This window comes from Abramis brama, assembly GCF_963993115.1.
Source record: "Abramis brama genome assembly, chromosome: 25".
Classification (NCBI taxonomy): Eukaryota; Metazoa; Chordata; class Actinopteri; order Cypriniformes; family Leuciscidae; genus Abramis; species Abramis brama.
The window spans coordinates 13,809,267-13,827,048 of record NC_139987.1 but is presented as its reverse complement, the minus strand read 5'-3'; the positions used below and the strand labels follow the sequence as shown (position 1 = coordinate 13,827,048).

At 38.2% G+C, this 17,782-nt stretch overlaps 1 protein-coding gene across 1 annotated transcript in view; it reads right to left on the bottom strand.

Moving 5' to 3' along the window:
* frem2a (FRAS1 related extracellular matrix 2a) overlaps nucleotides 1-17,782 on the bottom strand; it is a gene marked incomplete at its 5' end in the record, with an annotated part of 62,407 nt that overhangs the window by 9,408 nt on the left and 35,217 nt on the right. Inside the window, 9 exons of the mRNA XM_084105308.1 lie at nucleotides 836-967; nucleotides 1,158-1,461; nucleotides 2,336-2,494; nucleotides 2,596-2,726; nucleotides 2,975-3,157; nucleotides 3,382-3,546; nucleotides 5,435-5,632; nucleotides 6,492-6,701; nucleotides 7,766-7,915. Coding sequence (XP_083961434.1) covers nucleotides 836-967; nucleotides 1,158-1,461; nucleotides 2,336-2,494; nucleotides 2,596-2,726; nucleotides 2,975-3,157; nucleotides 3,382-3,546; nucleotides 5,435-5,632; nucleotides 6,492-6,701; nucleotides 7,766-7,915 — 1,632 coding nt within the window. The remainder of the gene's footprint in view (nucleotides 1-835; nucleotides 968-1,157; nucleotides 1,462-2,335; nucleotides 2,495-2,595; nucleotides 2,727-2,974; nucleotides 3,158-3,381; nucleotides 3,547-5,434; nucleotides 5,633-6,491; nucleotides 6,702-7,765; nucleotides 7,916-17,782) is intronic.

Genomic DNA, 17,782 nt, shown 5'->3' with positions numbered 1-17,782 from the left:
ACTTTATCACCAGTTATTACACATTCAAATCTGAAGATGAAATGAATTATTAAATGAAGATATTCATTTAATAATGTCTTACATTTTGATATTTTCCTTACACAATAATAATAATAATAATAATTTGTTACATTTATATAGCACTTTTCTGGATACACAAAGCTATCATATGGTTTCAGAAGACGAGAAATATTTGTTTAAGCTGGATAATCCAAAAAAACAACAACAAATTAATTGTAAAATTAATAAATTGCTTTTCATTCTTTGACAATCTTCAAAAATTTCACAGAAGAAATAAAGATATATGTGTTTTGAACAACATTAGGGTAAATAATGATAATCTTGATATTGATAATCTTTATATTACACATGTTGCCATGCAGTAAAATGATTTTTTAGTATTGTAGGAAAAGCTATGGAAAAGGACAGTTGAAGCAGCTTTTGACGAGTTAAGAAGGTAATATTAACGCAACAATAATTGGTCTTGCTTGGCCTAGATTTTTGACGTGAAATATAACTTGTGACAATTTATTCCCAAAATACTTCAAAATACTTTGCACCCTTTTATTACTTACATCCCAGAAATCTTTTTGAAACATGATTTTGATGGAAAACGTTGTTGGCAAATTTGTGTCATGACATTTTATATGTTTATGCATCTTTCAGAGTTGATTTAGGCTTTTGAAGAGAGCTGTAATATTTAGTTTTGACAGCAAATAACACATAAATCCCAAAACAATACCACTCCCCCCCAAGGGAATATATGAGTAGGGTTTCTTGTGGAGAGGCTGAACTAAGCAAACAACCTTGCAGCCAGAGGGGAAATAACTCTCACCGTCTATGTGGGGCATGGTGACAGTAAGCTTGATGAGATTGGCATATTCAGGGTCTTCAGCGCCTGTATAACGTAGTTTGGCAGAAAAGGGCTCAGCACCTACTGTGCCCAATTTACGTGGCTGGCACATCCCTGCCCAGGAACATCAAAGACATGAAACATTACTTCAAGCATATTACCACCTACTGACAGTCTAATTCCACACTGCAAATAGTAAATTATAAACCACGAGCTCAGGAAGAGCATAATGTTCTTCGGTGCTGCTATACAAAAGCAAAGCATTTTTATATGATCCCACTTAATGTAATGGTTTCAGGCTCACCTTCCTCCATGCTAATAGACACAATAGGGCTGCTCAGCTCCAGTCCCTCATCGCCATTAGAATTCACGGCACGGGCCGCGCACTGCACTCTAGAGCCCGCTTGGAAGTAAATGGAGTCTAGGGTGATCATCTTGGAAGACGTAAAAAAGGTATCGAAGTCAGCCTCTCGCATGGGGCTGGTGACGCCATCCGGACCACTGGGGGCGCTGATGAGCCATCGGTAACGAGTCAGTGTGTCGTTGATGCGTTCGCTAATGCAGATGGAGCCTGTTTTGTCATAGTCGGGATATTTGGGGTTGCAGGCCTGGATTAGTCAGAGAAATAAACAAGGTCAAGAAAGAACATCAGATAATGCAGCTTCAATGAAAACACTGTGGTTTAAAAGTTTGGGGTGAGAAATGAAATGTGTGTGTGTGTTAATATTAGGGATGTCCCGATTTCCGATCAAGTTTTTTGTGCCCCAATCTGATCTGAGCATTTGATATTGATATATCTACCGATACAGAGTCCTGATCCAATAGTGGTATTTTCCTAGTGATTGGCACACACTTCAAGTACATTAAAATTATTACAATCAATCCAATGTATACAGGGATGTACAGAGAGTTTCTTGTGGCAGGGGCCCAAATGTAACATAGGGGGCATCTATTTAGGCCTATATGCACTGTATACTGTAAAAAGACAGAAGATATAAACATGACTGTGTGGTCACTATTATGGATATTTCACAGTATTACTGTTTGTACTGTATTTTTTATCAAATACATGCAGTCTTGGTGAGCATAAGTAATGTAAAGTAGTAATATGGTAATCAATGAATAGTTTTACCATCACTGTTCAGTATCATCATTATACTTTACTGTAAGGGAAAAATCTAAACAACAAAGTTCTGCACACAACTGACTTTTGTTTAATGATTCATCACAAGGAACAACACTGAGGATTTATAACATTAAACGTTGTTTGTGTTTCTTATGCTCTTTCATAAAGTCCTTGTGATTTAAGAAAAGCACATCCACTGTGAGGCCTTTATTTCATTTATTCACTTTTTTTTTATAGCTCAAACTTTGACAAATCATTATAATCTTTTTCATTCACTTGTACTTCAAGGATCTACAGAAACTTGATAAAAACGTTCTGAAAACCTTCTGACTGACTTTTTCTACTGACAAACCTACCGTGACACAGACGACGGGGTATCCAGCAGCTGGGTGGGCATTTTCTTTGGTTCTTCTCACATCATCAAAGTGTAACAGTGACACAACATGAGGCAGTGAAGGGAACGTGACGTCAGCCATACTGTTGCTCTCCTCGATGTACACTATGGCTTTAGTCATCTGCCAATACAAGAGACACAGACTTGTAATTCACTTGTAATGTGTATGAAACTTCAGATATGAAGAACGCACCACAGGGAAACATTATGAACATTTCCCACCTGGATTTCAGCAATCATGTTCTCGTCTGGTTTCAGGTGGACAGTGAAGGCCTCTCTCATCTCTCTTACGCTATCAAACAGAATTTCCACCTCCACTACATGCTCAATCTCACCCGCTTTAAACTCAACATCTGCACACACAAAATATCTGATTACATGCATACACTAAAAGATAAACAACATCCTGATATTTCTTCTCCTAAACGCTTCCACACCTGATTGCATTTGTCATTTGCATCCTGAACTCTATCTAACCTGATGTAGGCAGGAAATGCATGCATGTGGAAGCAGCTTGGAGCCACCTGCCAATCTACCAAGGATAATTAGATGCGGTATATTCAGAATGCAAATGACCCGTTCTGGCCTCTAGAAGCCTCACCGAGGGAGATGGGATGGTAGTCTTCTCCGGATACGGCAGAGCCGTCCTTCGTGTGCACCCTCACCAGAGACACTTTCGAAGAGTCTCCCGTCCTGCGGATGGGGATCTTCACCAACGTCATCTGCCCCGGCTCTTTTGGTTCGCTAGCACTGAACTTTGTCTCGGCAAACTTGATGATGGGCTCTGACAGAGGAAAATGAATGGTTTGAAAAAGACAGATGAGAATCGAGGAGTTTTTGTTCATTAAAAGATTCTTAGCCAAAGAGAATCTGTAAGAGTTTACTGAAGTTTGACCCAAATTCTAGAAATCTGAACCTAAATGTCAGGTATTTATATTAATATTCATCTGAAGTGCATTTGAAATGAAAACCGCTGTGATGAAATTCGCTGTGAACTTTCTTTCTTACTGTCGGTTTTGTCATTGATCTTTATGAGCATTTCATTCATTTCGCCTACGGACGCTCCATATGGCGAGGCGCTCTTCGCGTTTCCCAGAACCAGCCGCAGTTCCTCCTCCTCCTCATGAATAGAATCATCCACCAGTTTTAGCACACACGGTTTGTCAGCCTCACCTAGGGACCAAAACATGGAGACCAAAGTCTGAAAACAGCTTTTCAGACAAATGTTTGAAATAATTTGAATGGTAGATATCAAGTAAAGGTGAAGTGTATCATTTTTAGGTTTTATTCAGGTTTAATTCATTCATTCATTTATTCAGTTGTATTCTTCCTATTCTACATCCTAGCTTACAAAGAGGATCATTAATTGCATATTACAAAAGCTGGTTTTCCACTGTAATGCCAAACCATTCCCATTGCTTAAAGCTGCAGTCCTGCAGTTTTTTGAAATCTGCAATTGCAGTTATTCGCGGAATTATCAACTTTACATGGGTTGTGCCTCGACACGGCACAGCGCGGATGAATCCAATGTTTTGAGGAGAATGTGCGGCTGTCAGTCAATCATCCTGTCATTCAGAATCACAGATTCTACTTTTTTAAGTATGACCAACATAAGAATTTTCACCAGAAAATGTCATCTGAACAAGTAAGTAACATCCACTTTTGTTCTGACCAACTAAGGGAAAAAAAGCATTGCAGTAAATCGTGCTGATTAAATCTAACGATCGCTTATCATATCACCTCAAACCATGCAAATTATACTTTGCTCTCAAATTGTTAATGTTAACAACATCAGCATTGAGTGACTACATTTAATGCCCTTCCGATATTTATCCTTGTTTTCGCATGGGCCGGTTGCAGTCTCTTTTTTTTCTGTAGCCACTCTGAAGTCCGAAGTTTTTTGCATTTTACAACGGGTAAATCTCCAGTTGTCACTGGTGATTGTCGTTTGAACCTTTCTGGATCCGCCATCAAATTGATAAGTTTAAGTGCTGTGAGAAAAGGCTATAAATCTCCACCTCCAACATCCTCACACGCAATATAGCCTACTAGCCAAGACTCCTTCTTTATGTACACAGATGTGACATAATGACGCAAAGACATGCTCGAATTTCCCGCGGAAATCCACCAGTACTACTGGAATTAAAAATATTATTACAAGCTTACCGTTTTGAATCGAGCTAAGACAAGCAGATAGTTTTGAACACTGTCTGGTTATGTACTTGCTCAAAAAATTATTTTGGATAATTTTTAACCCAAAAAAGTTATGGACTGCAGCTTTAACCATTCCATTCCATGCTATTCCGGCCCAACTAGTTCGGATGGGGTTTCATTTCATTTCACCTGTGGGGCTGATAACAGAGCTCTTTGGAATGTAATACAAATGTGTCAGTTGTTACTTTAGTAACGCAAGAGTTTACAGATGATATGTAAATAGTGACCACGTTTTAATTCTATTACCAACTTGCGTTAACTTTTTTCAAATAGCATTACAGACAGCCAGGCAACAGACAAGTGACCAATTCTGAGTGGCGACATCCCTACACGCATTCCACCATGGTTAGCCAACCGTGTTGAGAATTCCGGGCTGAGAACGGTTTGTAATGGTGCCGTGCCGAACCAAGCTCAAGTGGAAATATAACTGGAACCATTCCTTACTGTTCTTAGAACCGTTCGGCCTGACAGTGGAAAAGCGACTAATGGCGCACCTTGCAAAGGTGAGGAATGTGGACTGTTTAATTGACTAACCTATTTGTTTGTTCACTAGTTTGTTTATTTATTCAGTTGAACACACCCCTCACCCCTATTCCACATCCCAACTTACATAAAGGGTTCATCACTTACATGAATTTGGGCAAATAAAGGTGAAGAATGTGATTTTTTTAAACGGTTTAATTCAAGTTTAATTCGCTCACCTATTTGTAAGTTCATTCATTAATTTATCATTCGTTCATTCATTTATTCATTTATTTGTTTATTCATTTATTATTTAATTTATTCATCTCCATTTGTTTGTACTTCCCTTCAATCCACATCCCAGCTTGCATAAGAGGTTATTTACCAGGCAAGAAAGTTACGATGGACGCATCGGTGTTGGGTCTCTCATCAAAGTCAGATACCACCTGTGCAGAGCCCTGCCGGGTGTAGCAACGTACAGTGGACTTGTGCCTGATGTCTCCGCTGCGGTGAACCATTGCAGTGATGTGACCTTCACTCTCCTCTGCAGTCATCACAGCCTGTTTAAACTGCACCTTTGGCACTAAAAAAAAAGAATATCCAAATCAAGATGCTCTAATATACAATAATCATGGACAAAAACTGGTCGTTCATTCTGTGGGCAAATCTATGAAACATTATAGGCCTTTTCACACTGTGCTTATCATTGTGCTAAACCCGGCTTTTAACCCTGGGTAGAGGAACGTTTCGCAGTTTACTCTGCTCTGGAGCAGGTTTAGCACTGCTTTAGCCTAGCCAAACATGCGGTTTTAGAACGTTACGGCTAGATGCTTAGCAACAGATGCCCAATCGCATGCTTCGTATTCACATGCTTTGGACAGTCATAGAAACACCACGTGTTGCATAAACAACAGTCTCAACTTTTTAGGGGGAAAATGGCAAATGGCGACGGAAAAAGCAAAAACTGGAGTGAAGAAAAAACTGTTTTATTCTTACCTTTATAGAATACTCAGGAAAACCTTCATAGTATAGTCGGCAATGTATAATATGAGGATGTGCAATGATGGAGCCTTTATGTAAACAGGCTGAATGCTGCGCTCGTCCAATAAAACTGACACAGCAAATATGCAAATAAGGATGTTAACCCAGGGGTTTAAGAATGTAAAGTGTGAAACTTCATCTTATGAATAACCAGGAATAATTGTTAATCCTAGGTAAAGTATGAGTGATGTTTTTTGAAAATGTAAAAATGTAGAAAGTTTTCTGTGATGGCTAGGTTTAGTAGTAGGGTTGGTGTAAGGGGATAGAATCAGTTTGTACAGTATAAAAATCTTTATTATGTCTATGGAAAGTCCCCATTAAACACAACGTGAATGTGTGTGTGTGTGTGTGTGTGTGTCTCAGTCACAATTTTGTTAGAAAAACTCTTCAAAAATACTCACAGTCTGAAATGGAGTCGTTGATAAAGATTGCTACTTTCGCTGGCTCTCCCAAAATTCCATTGGAGGGCATCCGAAGAATAAGCTCAAACCTCTCTGTTCCTTCCAGAACGGGCAGGCCTAGGTCATCCAGAATGGTGACTCGCACCATCTGCATGCTCACACCCGGTGCAAAGTCCACGTTTCTGCTGATTCCCACATAGTCTACCCCCGCTAGCGGATGAACACACAGAAATAAGGCTATGGTCAGAAAGAGGTCAGACGGTATTTACTGGCAGAAGCACAGGATTCTCACTTTCGATTAATCCTCTTTTAAGAGAGCCTGCTGCTTCTTTTTTCTTTTTTTTTGAGGGATCAATGTACAGTATAGAACTTACAGCTAAGTTTGGGTTGGCTGAACACAGAGGACTCGGATGAACAGAGCTTTTGCTCCTAACTGCACGTCACTTGTTCAAGGACTAAGCCAAAAGAGTCAATAACACTTAACTCTCACATTTATGAAATACCCTGGACTGTCCTGTTCAGCTTTTTGCAGTTCATGACTTTGCTGGGAAGACAGGAACTGGAGATTGAAAATACTTTTTTACACAAATTTGTAGCATTTAATTTGTTTTCTAACATACTGCAAGCCAGGTTTCCTCAACCAAAAAAGGCTTTATTTAGTTTTACATTGAGTTTCACTGGCCATTAAATTAAATTAACTCTTCTTCTAAGGGCCAGATTTACTAAACAGGACAATTAGCGTGAGACCGCAATCCTATAAAGTTCAGATGGGAGTGGAAAGTTCTGCAGGTGTTTTTCTGACAATGTGCACATTAAAGAACACGGATGCAGCCAGATCATTTCCATAATGACCAACGCAGTCTATCAAGAGCTTGCGAATTCGTGTAGGGTCGCAAACAAGCAGAGCCAATGATAATCAGGTGCGTGTGATCTACCAACAACACAAAATGGCTTAAGACATGTTTTTTGGGCATTAAATAATGGCATAAATACTAGTAAATTGACTAGCACAAACCTTAGTAAATCATGTTGCATGATTCATTTAAATACTCTCCATCCATAAATATTGCAGCTGAAAGGGAAACTCCTACAAATGCATATGCAATAAGGTCAGACGCAAAAATCCTCACAGTAGTTTTTAACCCCAAAAGAGGGCTTGTGCTGACCTCTGTTATGATTATGAACTCTGTTATGATTGGGAAATGAGTAACAATGCTGGTTGAGGATGGGGAAAAAACAATGGATTACTGGGAAAATCCAACGGTATCACTAACCTTCAGCAGAAACAGGGTCTGTTTTGCGGGATCTCACAGTGACTGTAGCTTTTTTCGAGAGGTCCGTCCCTGTCCTCCACACACGGACTTCAACGTGGCCATCGCTCTCATCGACGTGATACTCCTGATTGCCGAAGTAGAACACAGGAGCTGTAAGGGCATAAGCAGAAAATTTCCATGGACAATAAATTTTCATAATTTTTCCGTGAATGTTACATTCTTTAAATTTGAAAGGCAAAAATGTTTAATTATTTTATTTAACGTTATTATTTTTCTTCATTTTATTTTATTGCTATGTTTAGCTATTTATACATCTATACCACATTACACTCCGGGGCAAAAGAATGGGCCAAACCAAAATTATTCAGAAGTACACAAATACCGTAGATAAAGTAACTTAGCACAGAATAGCCTTCCCCAATTCGCAGACAGCTTTTGGAAGAAGAGCCAGTGTTGTTCCACTCAATGTTAATGGCTTACAACGGTTCATGAGTAGTTGAAAAATGTCTCCCAGTTCGCTTGAGTTTAATGTGAGACCAAATATTGTTCTCAACTTGTTCTCAAGCCACTTATTGGTTGTCTTTGCAATTTGGGCAGGAGCACTGTCTTGTTGAAAAATCTTCACTGTGGTAGAGATGCATTTATTATTATATTTCTCAGCAGATTTTCGAAAACACCACTCTGGAGCATCGCCATGTAACTCGTGTTCATTGTGATTCATCACTCCACACACAACTTCCCATGTACTGCCAAATACTTAATTCTGTCCTTAATTTTCCTGAGACAGCAATGCCTTTTAAGTAGTGCATTTGTGTAACCTGGGAAAACCCAGACAAACTTCCGGCAAATTTAGATTTGCTCTGCAAGTAGTCTGGCAAAGAGCCCATTCAAGCCCATTTCTAATCCGTCCAAATCGAGGCACCAATCAGAAACGTTGAGGCGGGCTTTACACGATGACGATCGCTCTGATTGGTTTTAGGTCTATCCAATTGCGCCCAGAGGCATTTGAGCGACGTCCGTTGGTGAAGCGCACCAACTTTTAAATGCATTATTATATTCAAATTGCAAACACATGAGGACAGTCTCCATGAAAGACCCACTGGCAGATGAACGTGCTACTACATTTCTCTCCGAAACAGTAGGAAATTAAATTAGATTTAATAGAGGATTTTAACTGTGACAAGATGATTGACAGGGCAGTTTACGTGACAGGATGCACGCGACAGATCCGTCCGATAAAGATGACGAAGTAGTATGTCCCAAAGCTTGCCTACTTTTTTGCTACACATTCAAAAGTAAATACCTTACTTAGGTCATCCTAGGTAATACTACTGAGAATGGTCTGGTTTTAACCAGGCTAGCATTTGTGCTAATTTCCTAACCAATATTTTGTGGTTAAGGCAATTAAAAGCTTATAATTTAGCCATTAAGTAAACATAAATAAACATGTACATTTAACAATAAAAGTAAGTAAAGTATGAATGTATTAGGGGTGGGCGATATTGCAAAAATATCATATCCCGATTTTTCTTCAGGAAAATCACGATTCACGATTTTATCACGATTCTTTTTCATGTTGGTTTTACTATTTTGCAAGTGACTGAGCATTACAGCCAAACTAATGTCCCCATTTTAAAAACAAAGCCTTACAAGGTAACAAAATCTAAAACAAAAAAGAATGGCAGACATTTAGGCCAAAGTGGCGAAGATAAAAATCTTTGTCATTATTATCTTTGTTATTAAAAGATAAGAACAAAGATACACATTACATATACACAACATATAATATACAAATGAAATAAACAGTGTTTTATTTTTTTCAGCTACAGTAGGTGTATTTAACAGAAGCATTCAAGAAAGAAATTAAATGAACAAATATAAAAATAAAACACTACATAGACTTCACTGTATACAGTGTAGTTATACATTGATACTTATTAAAGCTACTATTAAAGTTGTCAGAGCAGTGAGTGGTTTTCTCTTTGTTTTTTGTTGTTTTAATAACATTAAGGGATAGTTCCACCAAAAATGAAAAGTGTCATCATTTAGTCTCTCAAGTTGTTTCTTTCTTCAGTTGTGCACCGGCACGGACACCTTGGTGTTTAAATTAGCCCTCATGTTTCCATTGTATCTTGTCTAGTTTTGTTTGTGTAACTGCTGTTGGTGAGTCTCATGTAACTAAGTCAAATTAATGTTTTTTTGTTGTGTTCAGACACGGATACCACACGACGAAAAACGTGAATTTGACTTGGATACATGAGACTCACCAACAGCGGTTACACAAACAAAACTAGACAAGATAGATGGGCAACGGCACAGACACACCAGCACCAGAACGGACACCGGCACGGACACCGGCATGGACACACCGGCACGGACACCGGCATGGACACACCAGCACGGACACCGGCACGGACACACTGGCATGGACCCCGGCATGGGCATGGACACCGGAACGTTGCCTGTGCCGGTGTCCGTGCCGGTGTGTGTGCCGGAACGTTCACCGGCACACACACCGGCACGGACACCGGCACAGGCACGGAAACACTGGCACGGACACCGGCACCAGAATGTACACGGGCACCGGCACGGACACCGGCACACCGGTATGGACATGGACACAGGATCGGGCACAGGCATGGACACCGGAACGTACACGGACACCGGCATGGGCACCAGCACGGACACGGGCACAGCATCGGGCACCGGCACCAGAACGTACACGGACAATGGTACGGACAATGGCACATACACAGACACAACGGCACAGGATCGGGCACCGACACGGGCACCAGCACAGGATCGGTCACCGGCGCAGACACCGGAACGTACACGGACACCGGCACGCACACCAGCACGGACACTGGTACGGGCACCGGCACGGACATTGGAACGTTCACTGACACTGACACGGGCACCGGCACAGGCACCGGAACGTACAGGGCACCAGCACATACACGACAAAAAACTTTAACACGAGTCTTGTTTACACGAGACTCACCAACAGCGGTTACACAAACAAAACTAGACAAGATACAATGGAAACATGAGGGCTATTTAAACACCAAGACTAATGACTGACAAGAAACACCTGTGAACAATTAAGACGATAAACCAATAAGAATATGACAGTACACACATATACATATACATATATATATATATATATATATATATATATATATATATATATATATATATATATATATATACACACACACACACACTTTATTTACTTTTATTGTTAAATGTACATGTTTATTTATGTTTAATGCTATTATAGTTCATTGCTTTATTTAGTTATGATATTGGACAGCTTTAATATATTTTCTTTTAAATGAAGGACGAAAATATGAAAGCCATGTAAAACCCAATTAAATATAAAGTTCAAAAGTTTCACTGTTAATGTTCACAGTTACAAAGGTGCAATATCAAAGCAATTTAAAAAGTATTTTAGAGCAGAACATAACTTTGAAGGTTTTTTCATTACAGAAAGGAATGAATTTTCCATGACCTTTAAGATCTCTTTTTAAAATTAGATATTTTTTATTTAAATGATATTTCCAGATATGTACTCCATGACTGTGAAACCCTGTTGATTGCAGTTATTGAAATTAAACTACATGTACCAACCCTACAATTCTTCTCCATTTCATTCTGAGACATTCAAGAACATCTTAGAATTTAAGTTAGAGAAAAACCTTGAATAAATGATGTACTGAATAGTAAATCAACCTTCTACCAAGTAATAAAATGTGTAAGATAGCTAAAACCAGCTCTATTTTATAACAGCCACATTCACCATCTTAATACCACTGTTCAGTTTGCTGACTGAACAGTGGATGCTGGTCTCCATGACAACAAACTGACACCTTGTATGGAGGTTTCTGTTTTTCTCACCCGTGGCTTCTAAGAGCAGAGGTTCCTGTGAGGATTCAACAGCTGTCATCTTGCATTATCTACAGGAAGCCACTTACAAAGAAATGCTTTATCTACAGGAAGCCACTTACAAAGAAATGCCTGTAACCTCTCTGTTCAGAACACACTACAAACATAAGATCAGGTCACAAATTACAGGGTTTCATATGTAATTTTAGATTCATGTTCACTAGCATTCAAAATATAAATAGCCTACCCTGATCTAAGTTTTTGTAAATGTTGTATATCTGTAAGAAATTAACAGACCAAAACACTTATTTTCTAGCTGTGGCCTAGTGGTTAGTGCAGATGCTTTTGACATACATTGCCAAATATACACTGAACAAAATTATAAATTCAACACTTTTGTTTTAGCCCCCATTTTTTTGAGCTGAAGACTTTTTCGATGTACACAAAAGGCATATTTCTCTCAAATATTGTTCACAAATCTGAGATAATCCATCCACCTCACAGGTGTGGCATATCAAGATGCTGATTAGACAGCATGATTATTGCACAGGTGTGCCTTAGGCTGGCCACAATAAAAGGCCACTCTAAAATGTGCAGTTTTACTGTATTGGGGGGGGGGGGGGGGGGGGGGGGGGGGGGGGGGGGGGTCTGAAAACCAGTCAGTATCTGGTGTGACCACCATTTGCCTCATGCAGTGCAACACATCTCCTTCGTGCAATTGGCATGCTGACTGCAGGAATGTCCACCAGAGCTGTTGTCCGTGAATTGAATGTTCATTTCTCTACCATAAGCCGTCTCCAAAGGCGTTTCAGAGAATTTGGCAGTACATCCAACCGGCCTCACAACCGCAGACCACATGTAACCACACCAGCCCAGGACCTCCACATCCAGCATCTTCACCTCCAAGGTCGTCTGAGACCAGCCACCCGCACAGCTACTGCAACAATCGGTTTGCATAACCAAAGAATTTCTGCACAAACTGTCAGAAACCGTCTCAGGGAAGCTCATCTGCATTCTCGTCATCCTCATCGGGGTCTCGACCTGACTGCAGTTTGTTGTTGTAACCCAGCTCACATTCTATGGTGTCTGGCACTTTGGAGAGGTGTTCTCTTCACAGATGAATCCCGGTTTTCACTGTACAGGGCAGATGGCAGACAGCGTGTATGGCGTCATGTGGGTGAGCGGTTTGCTGATGTCGACATTTTATTAATGGCATTTTGAATGCACAGAGATACTGTGATGAGATTCTGAGGCCCATTGTTGTGCCATTCATCCACGACCATCACCTCATGTTGCAGCATGATAATGCACAGCCCCATGTTGCAAGGATCTGTACAGAATTCCTGAAAGCTGAAAACTTCCCAGTTCTTGCATGGCCAGCATACTCATCAGACATGTCACCCATGTTTGGGATGCTCTGGATCGGCGTATACGACAGCGTGTTCCAGGTCCTGCCAAAATCCAGCAACTTCGCACAGCCATTGAAGAGGAGTGGACCAACATTCCACAGGCCACAATCAACAACCTGATCAACTCTTTGCGAAGGAGATGTGTTGCACTGCGTGAGGCAAATGGTTGTCACACCAGATACTGACTGGTTTTTGGACCCCCCCGGACCCCCCCAATACAGTAAAACTGCACATTTTAGAGTGACCTTTTATTGTGGCCAGCCTAAGGCACACCTGTGCAATAATCATGCTGTATAATCAGCATCTTTATATGCCACACCTGTGAGGTGGATGGATTATCTCGGCAAAGGAGAAGTGCTCACTAACACAGATTTAGACAGATTTGTGAACAATATTTGAGAGAAATAGACCTTTTGTGTAAGTCTTAGATCTTTGAGTTCAGCTCATGAAAAATGGGGGCATAAACAAAAGTGTTGCGTTTATAATTTTGTTCAGTGTAGATGCCTCAATAGCGTCTCCATTCGCCATATTGGAACAGTAAAAACACCTGCTAGTAAACACTAGAGAGCAAGTTGATTGTGTGTCCGCAGTTATACGCATGTATGGAAATCTATATCTGCATTAGACTTCAGCTAATTATTTTCATAGGATTTAGTTTATCATTAATGTTAAATAATTCTGCGTATGCTACAGTACAAAAAATAGCTGCACGATTCTGGATAAATTAGAGAAACAATTTATCGTTTATAGAGGACCAACTTAAAAACTGAATTACAGTGCTTAATTTAAAACACTAACAATAAGATTATTTTATATTTATATATTTAACATTTTCTTGAAACCGCCTATGCAAAAGATGCTAAAGTATTGTGAGTATTTGCAAATGTGTTTCTATTCAGTTGGTTGCTAGGGTGTTCTGTGTTATGTGATTTTTCCCTTTTTTACATTACAATAATTTTATTGTTTGCTGATTAAAAATCATGCTTTAAGCACAAAGGTTGTAATAAAAAAAGAATAAAAAGAAAGACTAGTATTCATGGTTAAGATGTTTTAAAATGATTCAATTGTTGAAGATGAGGGGAAGCATTAATTAAAGAATTAGCGTGTTGAAATAGTCAGAGACGAAGGTTGAAGCTGAAGGTTGAAGCTCCTCAGGGTAAAATCTCACACTGCATTATATTTTCATACACAGGCAGAAGCATCAAGCAAAACCATTTCAGGATTTATCACAGCATATATGAACTTAGCTGAATCATCTGAGCGTTATCATACTCAGTAGGGATAATGAGGAAGGATTCATGCACAAAGCAGATGCATGACGACAATTGCGCCACAGAGAGCAAACTTGCACAAGATTCAATTTTATGAAGAAGATACAATTAGACAAAACAGCTCATTATCAAACCCGTATGGATATAGGCACATGGGGATAATCCATAACCAGGTGTCCAAACAAAGAGTTTCGATTAGACGGACACATTTTCATCTGCAGCACCGTTAGATCCATATTCCATTTATCAAAAATAGCTTGTAATCTTTCAAAACCTCCATTATATTTGGCAAATATTGGTGGCTGTCTACCCCGAGATGTCCTGGTCCAATCAAAACCTCAGCACGACATGTCTATTTCCGGAAGCCTGCTCTCAGGCACGAGTCTGTCAGCGCTTTTTAAAGCTTCAGGTGACTGATAAAAAGTCTGTGTTCTTCAATTGTGGAAATTCATGTTTGAACTCGCTAGTGTGTCTGTCGGTAGCATGGAGTGCAGTGCAGATGGGTTTGTGCAGTTTTGACAGCTTTGTGAAACATCTTTGAGAAAACTAAGTATGAATAGCAGGTGGGAAGCAATGAGATTTGTGCTGTATTTAGTTGTATCTGTCAAAAGCTGGAGCTATTTTTATACTTCAAGGGAGAAATAAGATTAGAAATTACTGTTAACAAGGAAATTATTCTGAAAAGGGACATCAAAAGCGTGTTTATGACATGTAGTATCTTCTTTATGACATTCTTGCATATTAACCATAGCTGAACTGATTTGTAGTGAAACCATACTAAATCACAGGTAAACTATCATTACGGTGGTGAAATCAATGGAAACTGTTATTTCTATAATGCAAAATATAATATTTGTTGTGAAAAAAACTTATTTTTCCTAAATAAAAGTCTTTAGAAACTAACTACAATGGTGATAAGAAAAGAAAAGAAAAAAACAATCCAATTCAAAACGACTATATTACCACAATAATCATAAAAATGCATAACACGCAATGTTGTGTATTATTAGTTTTATTTAAGGTATCACATTGATCCTCTCACTACCTTACAAAACACTATAAATATTTCTGATTTTGTATGAAACCCACTTTTTATCATTTAAAACCTTTCATTGCTTTTAGTTAGAGAAATACTTCTCTGATTAAATTACAATTTATAAAAAATGTATATATAAACATTATCGTTAAAAAGATTGGGGTCGCTAAGATTGTTTTCAAAGTTTTTATAACAAGTCAGCCATTAATTTTTCCAAAACTACAGTAAAAACAGTAATATTGTAAAATTTGATTACAATTTAATATAATTTTAAATAACTGTAATTTATTTAAGAAATGTTTTTATTAATGTTGAAAACAGTTGTGCTGCTTAATTTTCTAAAAACTTTAAAAAATTTATTCAGGATAAATAGAAAGTTTAGAAGAATAGTATATATTCAAAATATAAATATTTTGTGACAATGTAAAAGTATTTTCTGCCATATTGATCAATTTAACGTGTCCTTGATGAATAAAAGAATTAATTATTAAAAATGACAGACAGACAGGTAAATTCTAAGATTAGGACAGACAGACAGACAGACAGACAGACAGATAGACAGATAGATAGATAGATAGATAGATAGATAGATAGATAGATAGATAGATAGATAGATAGATAGATAGATAGATAGATAGATAGATAGATAGATAGATAGATAGATAGATAGATAGATAGACAGATATTTAACATTAATATTGTATTTTCTCTTGACCTCTAAAAAATATCAACTATAATGCAATGGTAAATATTCAAAATCAATAAAAAAATTAAATTAACCAAGATAAACTACTATACCACCTAACAGCATGAGCACTGGTCCACTATCCACATCTGAGCATTAAAGTAAGTATTGATTTAGTCTGGAGCTACACAGGTGGTTCACTAATGCAGAGGCAGTCTTTATGCCCCGAGGCTTCAACACCACTGATTTAGTACTGACAGATTTATGTGAGCAATAATACCTGTGTGTACATTCCACACAATAAATGCCAGAACAGGAAACAGCACAAAGCATTTTTTTTTCAGACAGCTGGCTCTCTGATGCTGCTGATACTGCTGACTGAGAACACCATTTTAGCTCAGTGTGCGGCAGTTCTTGATGATCTACAAGGTTTGGGGTGCGTCTTTATGCTGCGTTCTGAAATAGGCACCCCTGAAAGCTAATGCACGAGGGGGTTATTTAGTATATTTAATGTGAATGCAAAGCTCATTAACAGTCAGAGCATGCTGTGTTGTGTGCTAATGTTTGAGTTTCTCTAGACATAAACATTTGCTAGTCTCCAACTATGAACATCTGTCAGACAGAAGCACATGCTGTCAAGGCATTAATTTCAAACTACAGACAGGTGCCTCTGTAGATGTACTTCCGTCAAACCGACATGTACTTCTCATATTCTCCACCTCCACTCAGGGCTACACTGTTATACAAACAATGTTGAGCAGAAAGCATCAGGTCAAGCATTAATCTTTAGTTTTTGGACGTCTCAGCCTCAGGCGGCGCGCAGCACACGTACAGACCTCTCACTGTCCATTCAATGAGCATCCGATGCGTATTGCACACAAAACTATTAAGCAGCACAACTGTTTTCAACAGTGATAAGAAATGTTTCTTGAGCAGCAAATCAGCATATTAGAATGATTTCTGAAGGATCATGTGACACTGAAGACTGGAGTAGCCTAATGATGCTGAAAATTCAGCTTTGCATCACAGGAATAAATTGCATTTTAAAATATATTAAAATAGAAAAAAATTTGAATTATGTCACAATATTACAGTTTTTGATCACTGATTTGATTAAATAAAGTCAGCCTTGGTGTTCATGAACATTAAAATAATCTTACACACCCTGAACTTTTGTATATGAGCATTTCTATGCATTTTAGAGCATTATATTATACATATTTATTATATTATATTGAAAGGGCTATACAATAGTATTCCAATTCATCACAATGGCAGTTGCTCAGCTGGTGAACACAATTAGGAATCTGTCATCTTTGCTCACACAACCGTTTTCAGCCAATCCCCAGAGCTGTAAATAACGTCAAGCTCAAGTTCTTTTCAATGGCTTAAAAAAACAATAATATAATATAATATAATATAATATAATATAATATAATATAATATAATATAATATAATATAATGCCTATTTAATAGCTTTTAGACTTTTTACAGATAAGCTGGTGCTCTTTTAAAAAAATCCAGATGAAAATACACACAATAAATTGACGTCTCTACGATATGCATGTGCTATCTGGGATATAATATAATATAATATAATATAATATAATATAATATAATATAATATAATATAATATAATATAATATAATATAATATAATATAATATAATATAATATAATATAATATAATATACCATTCAAAGGTTTGGGGTCTGTAAGATTTTTTA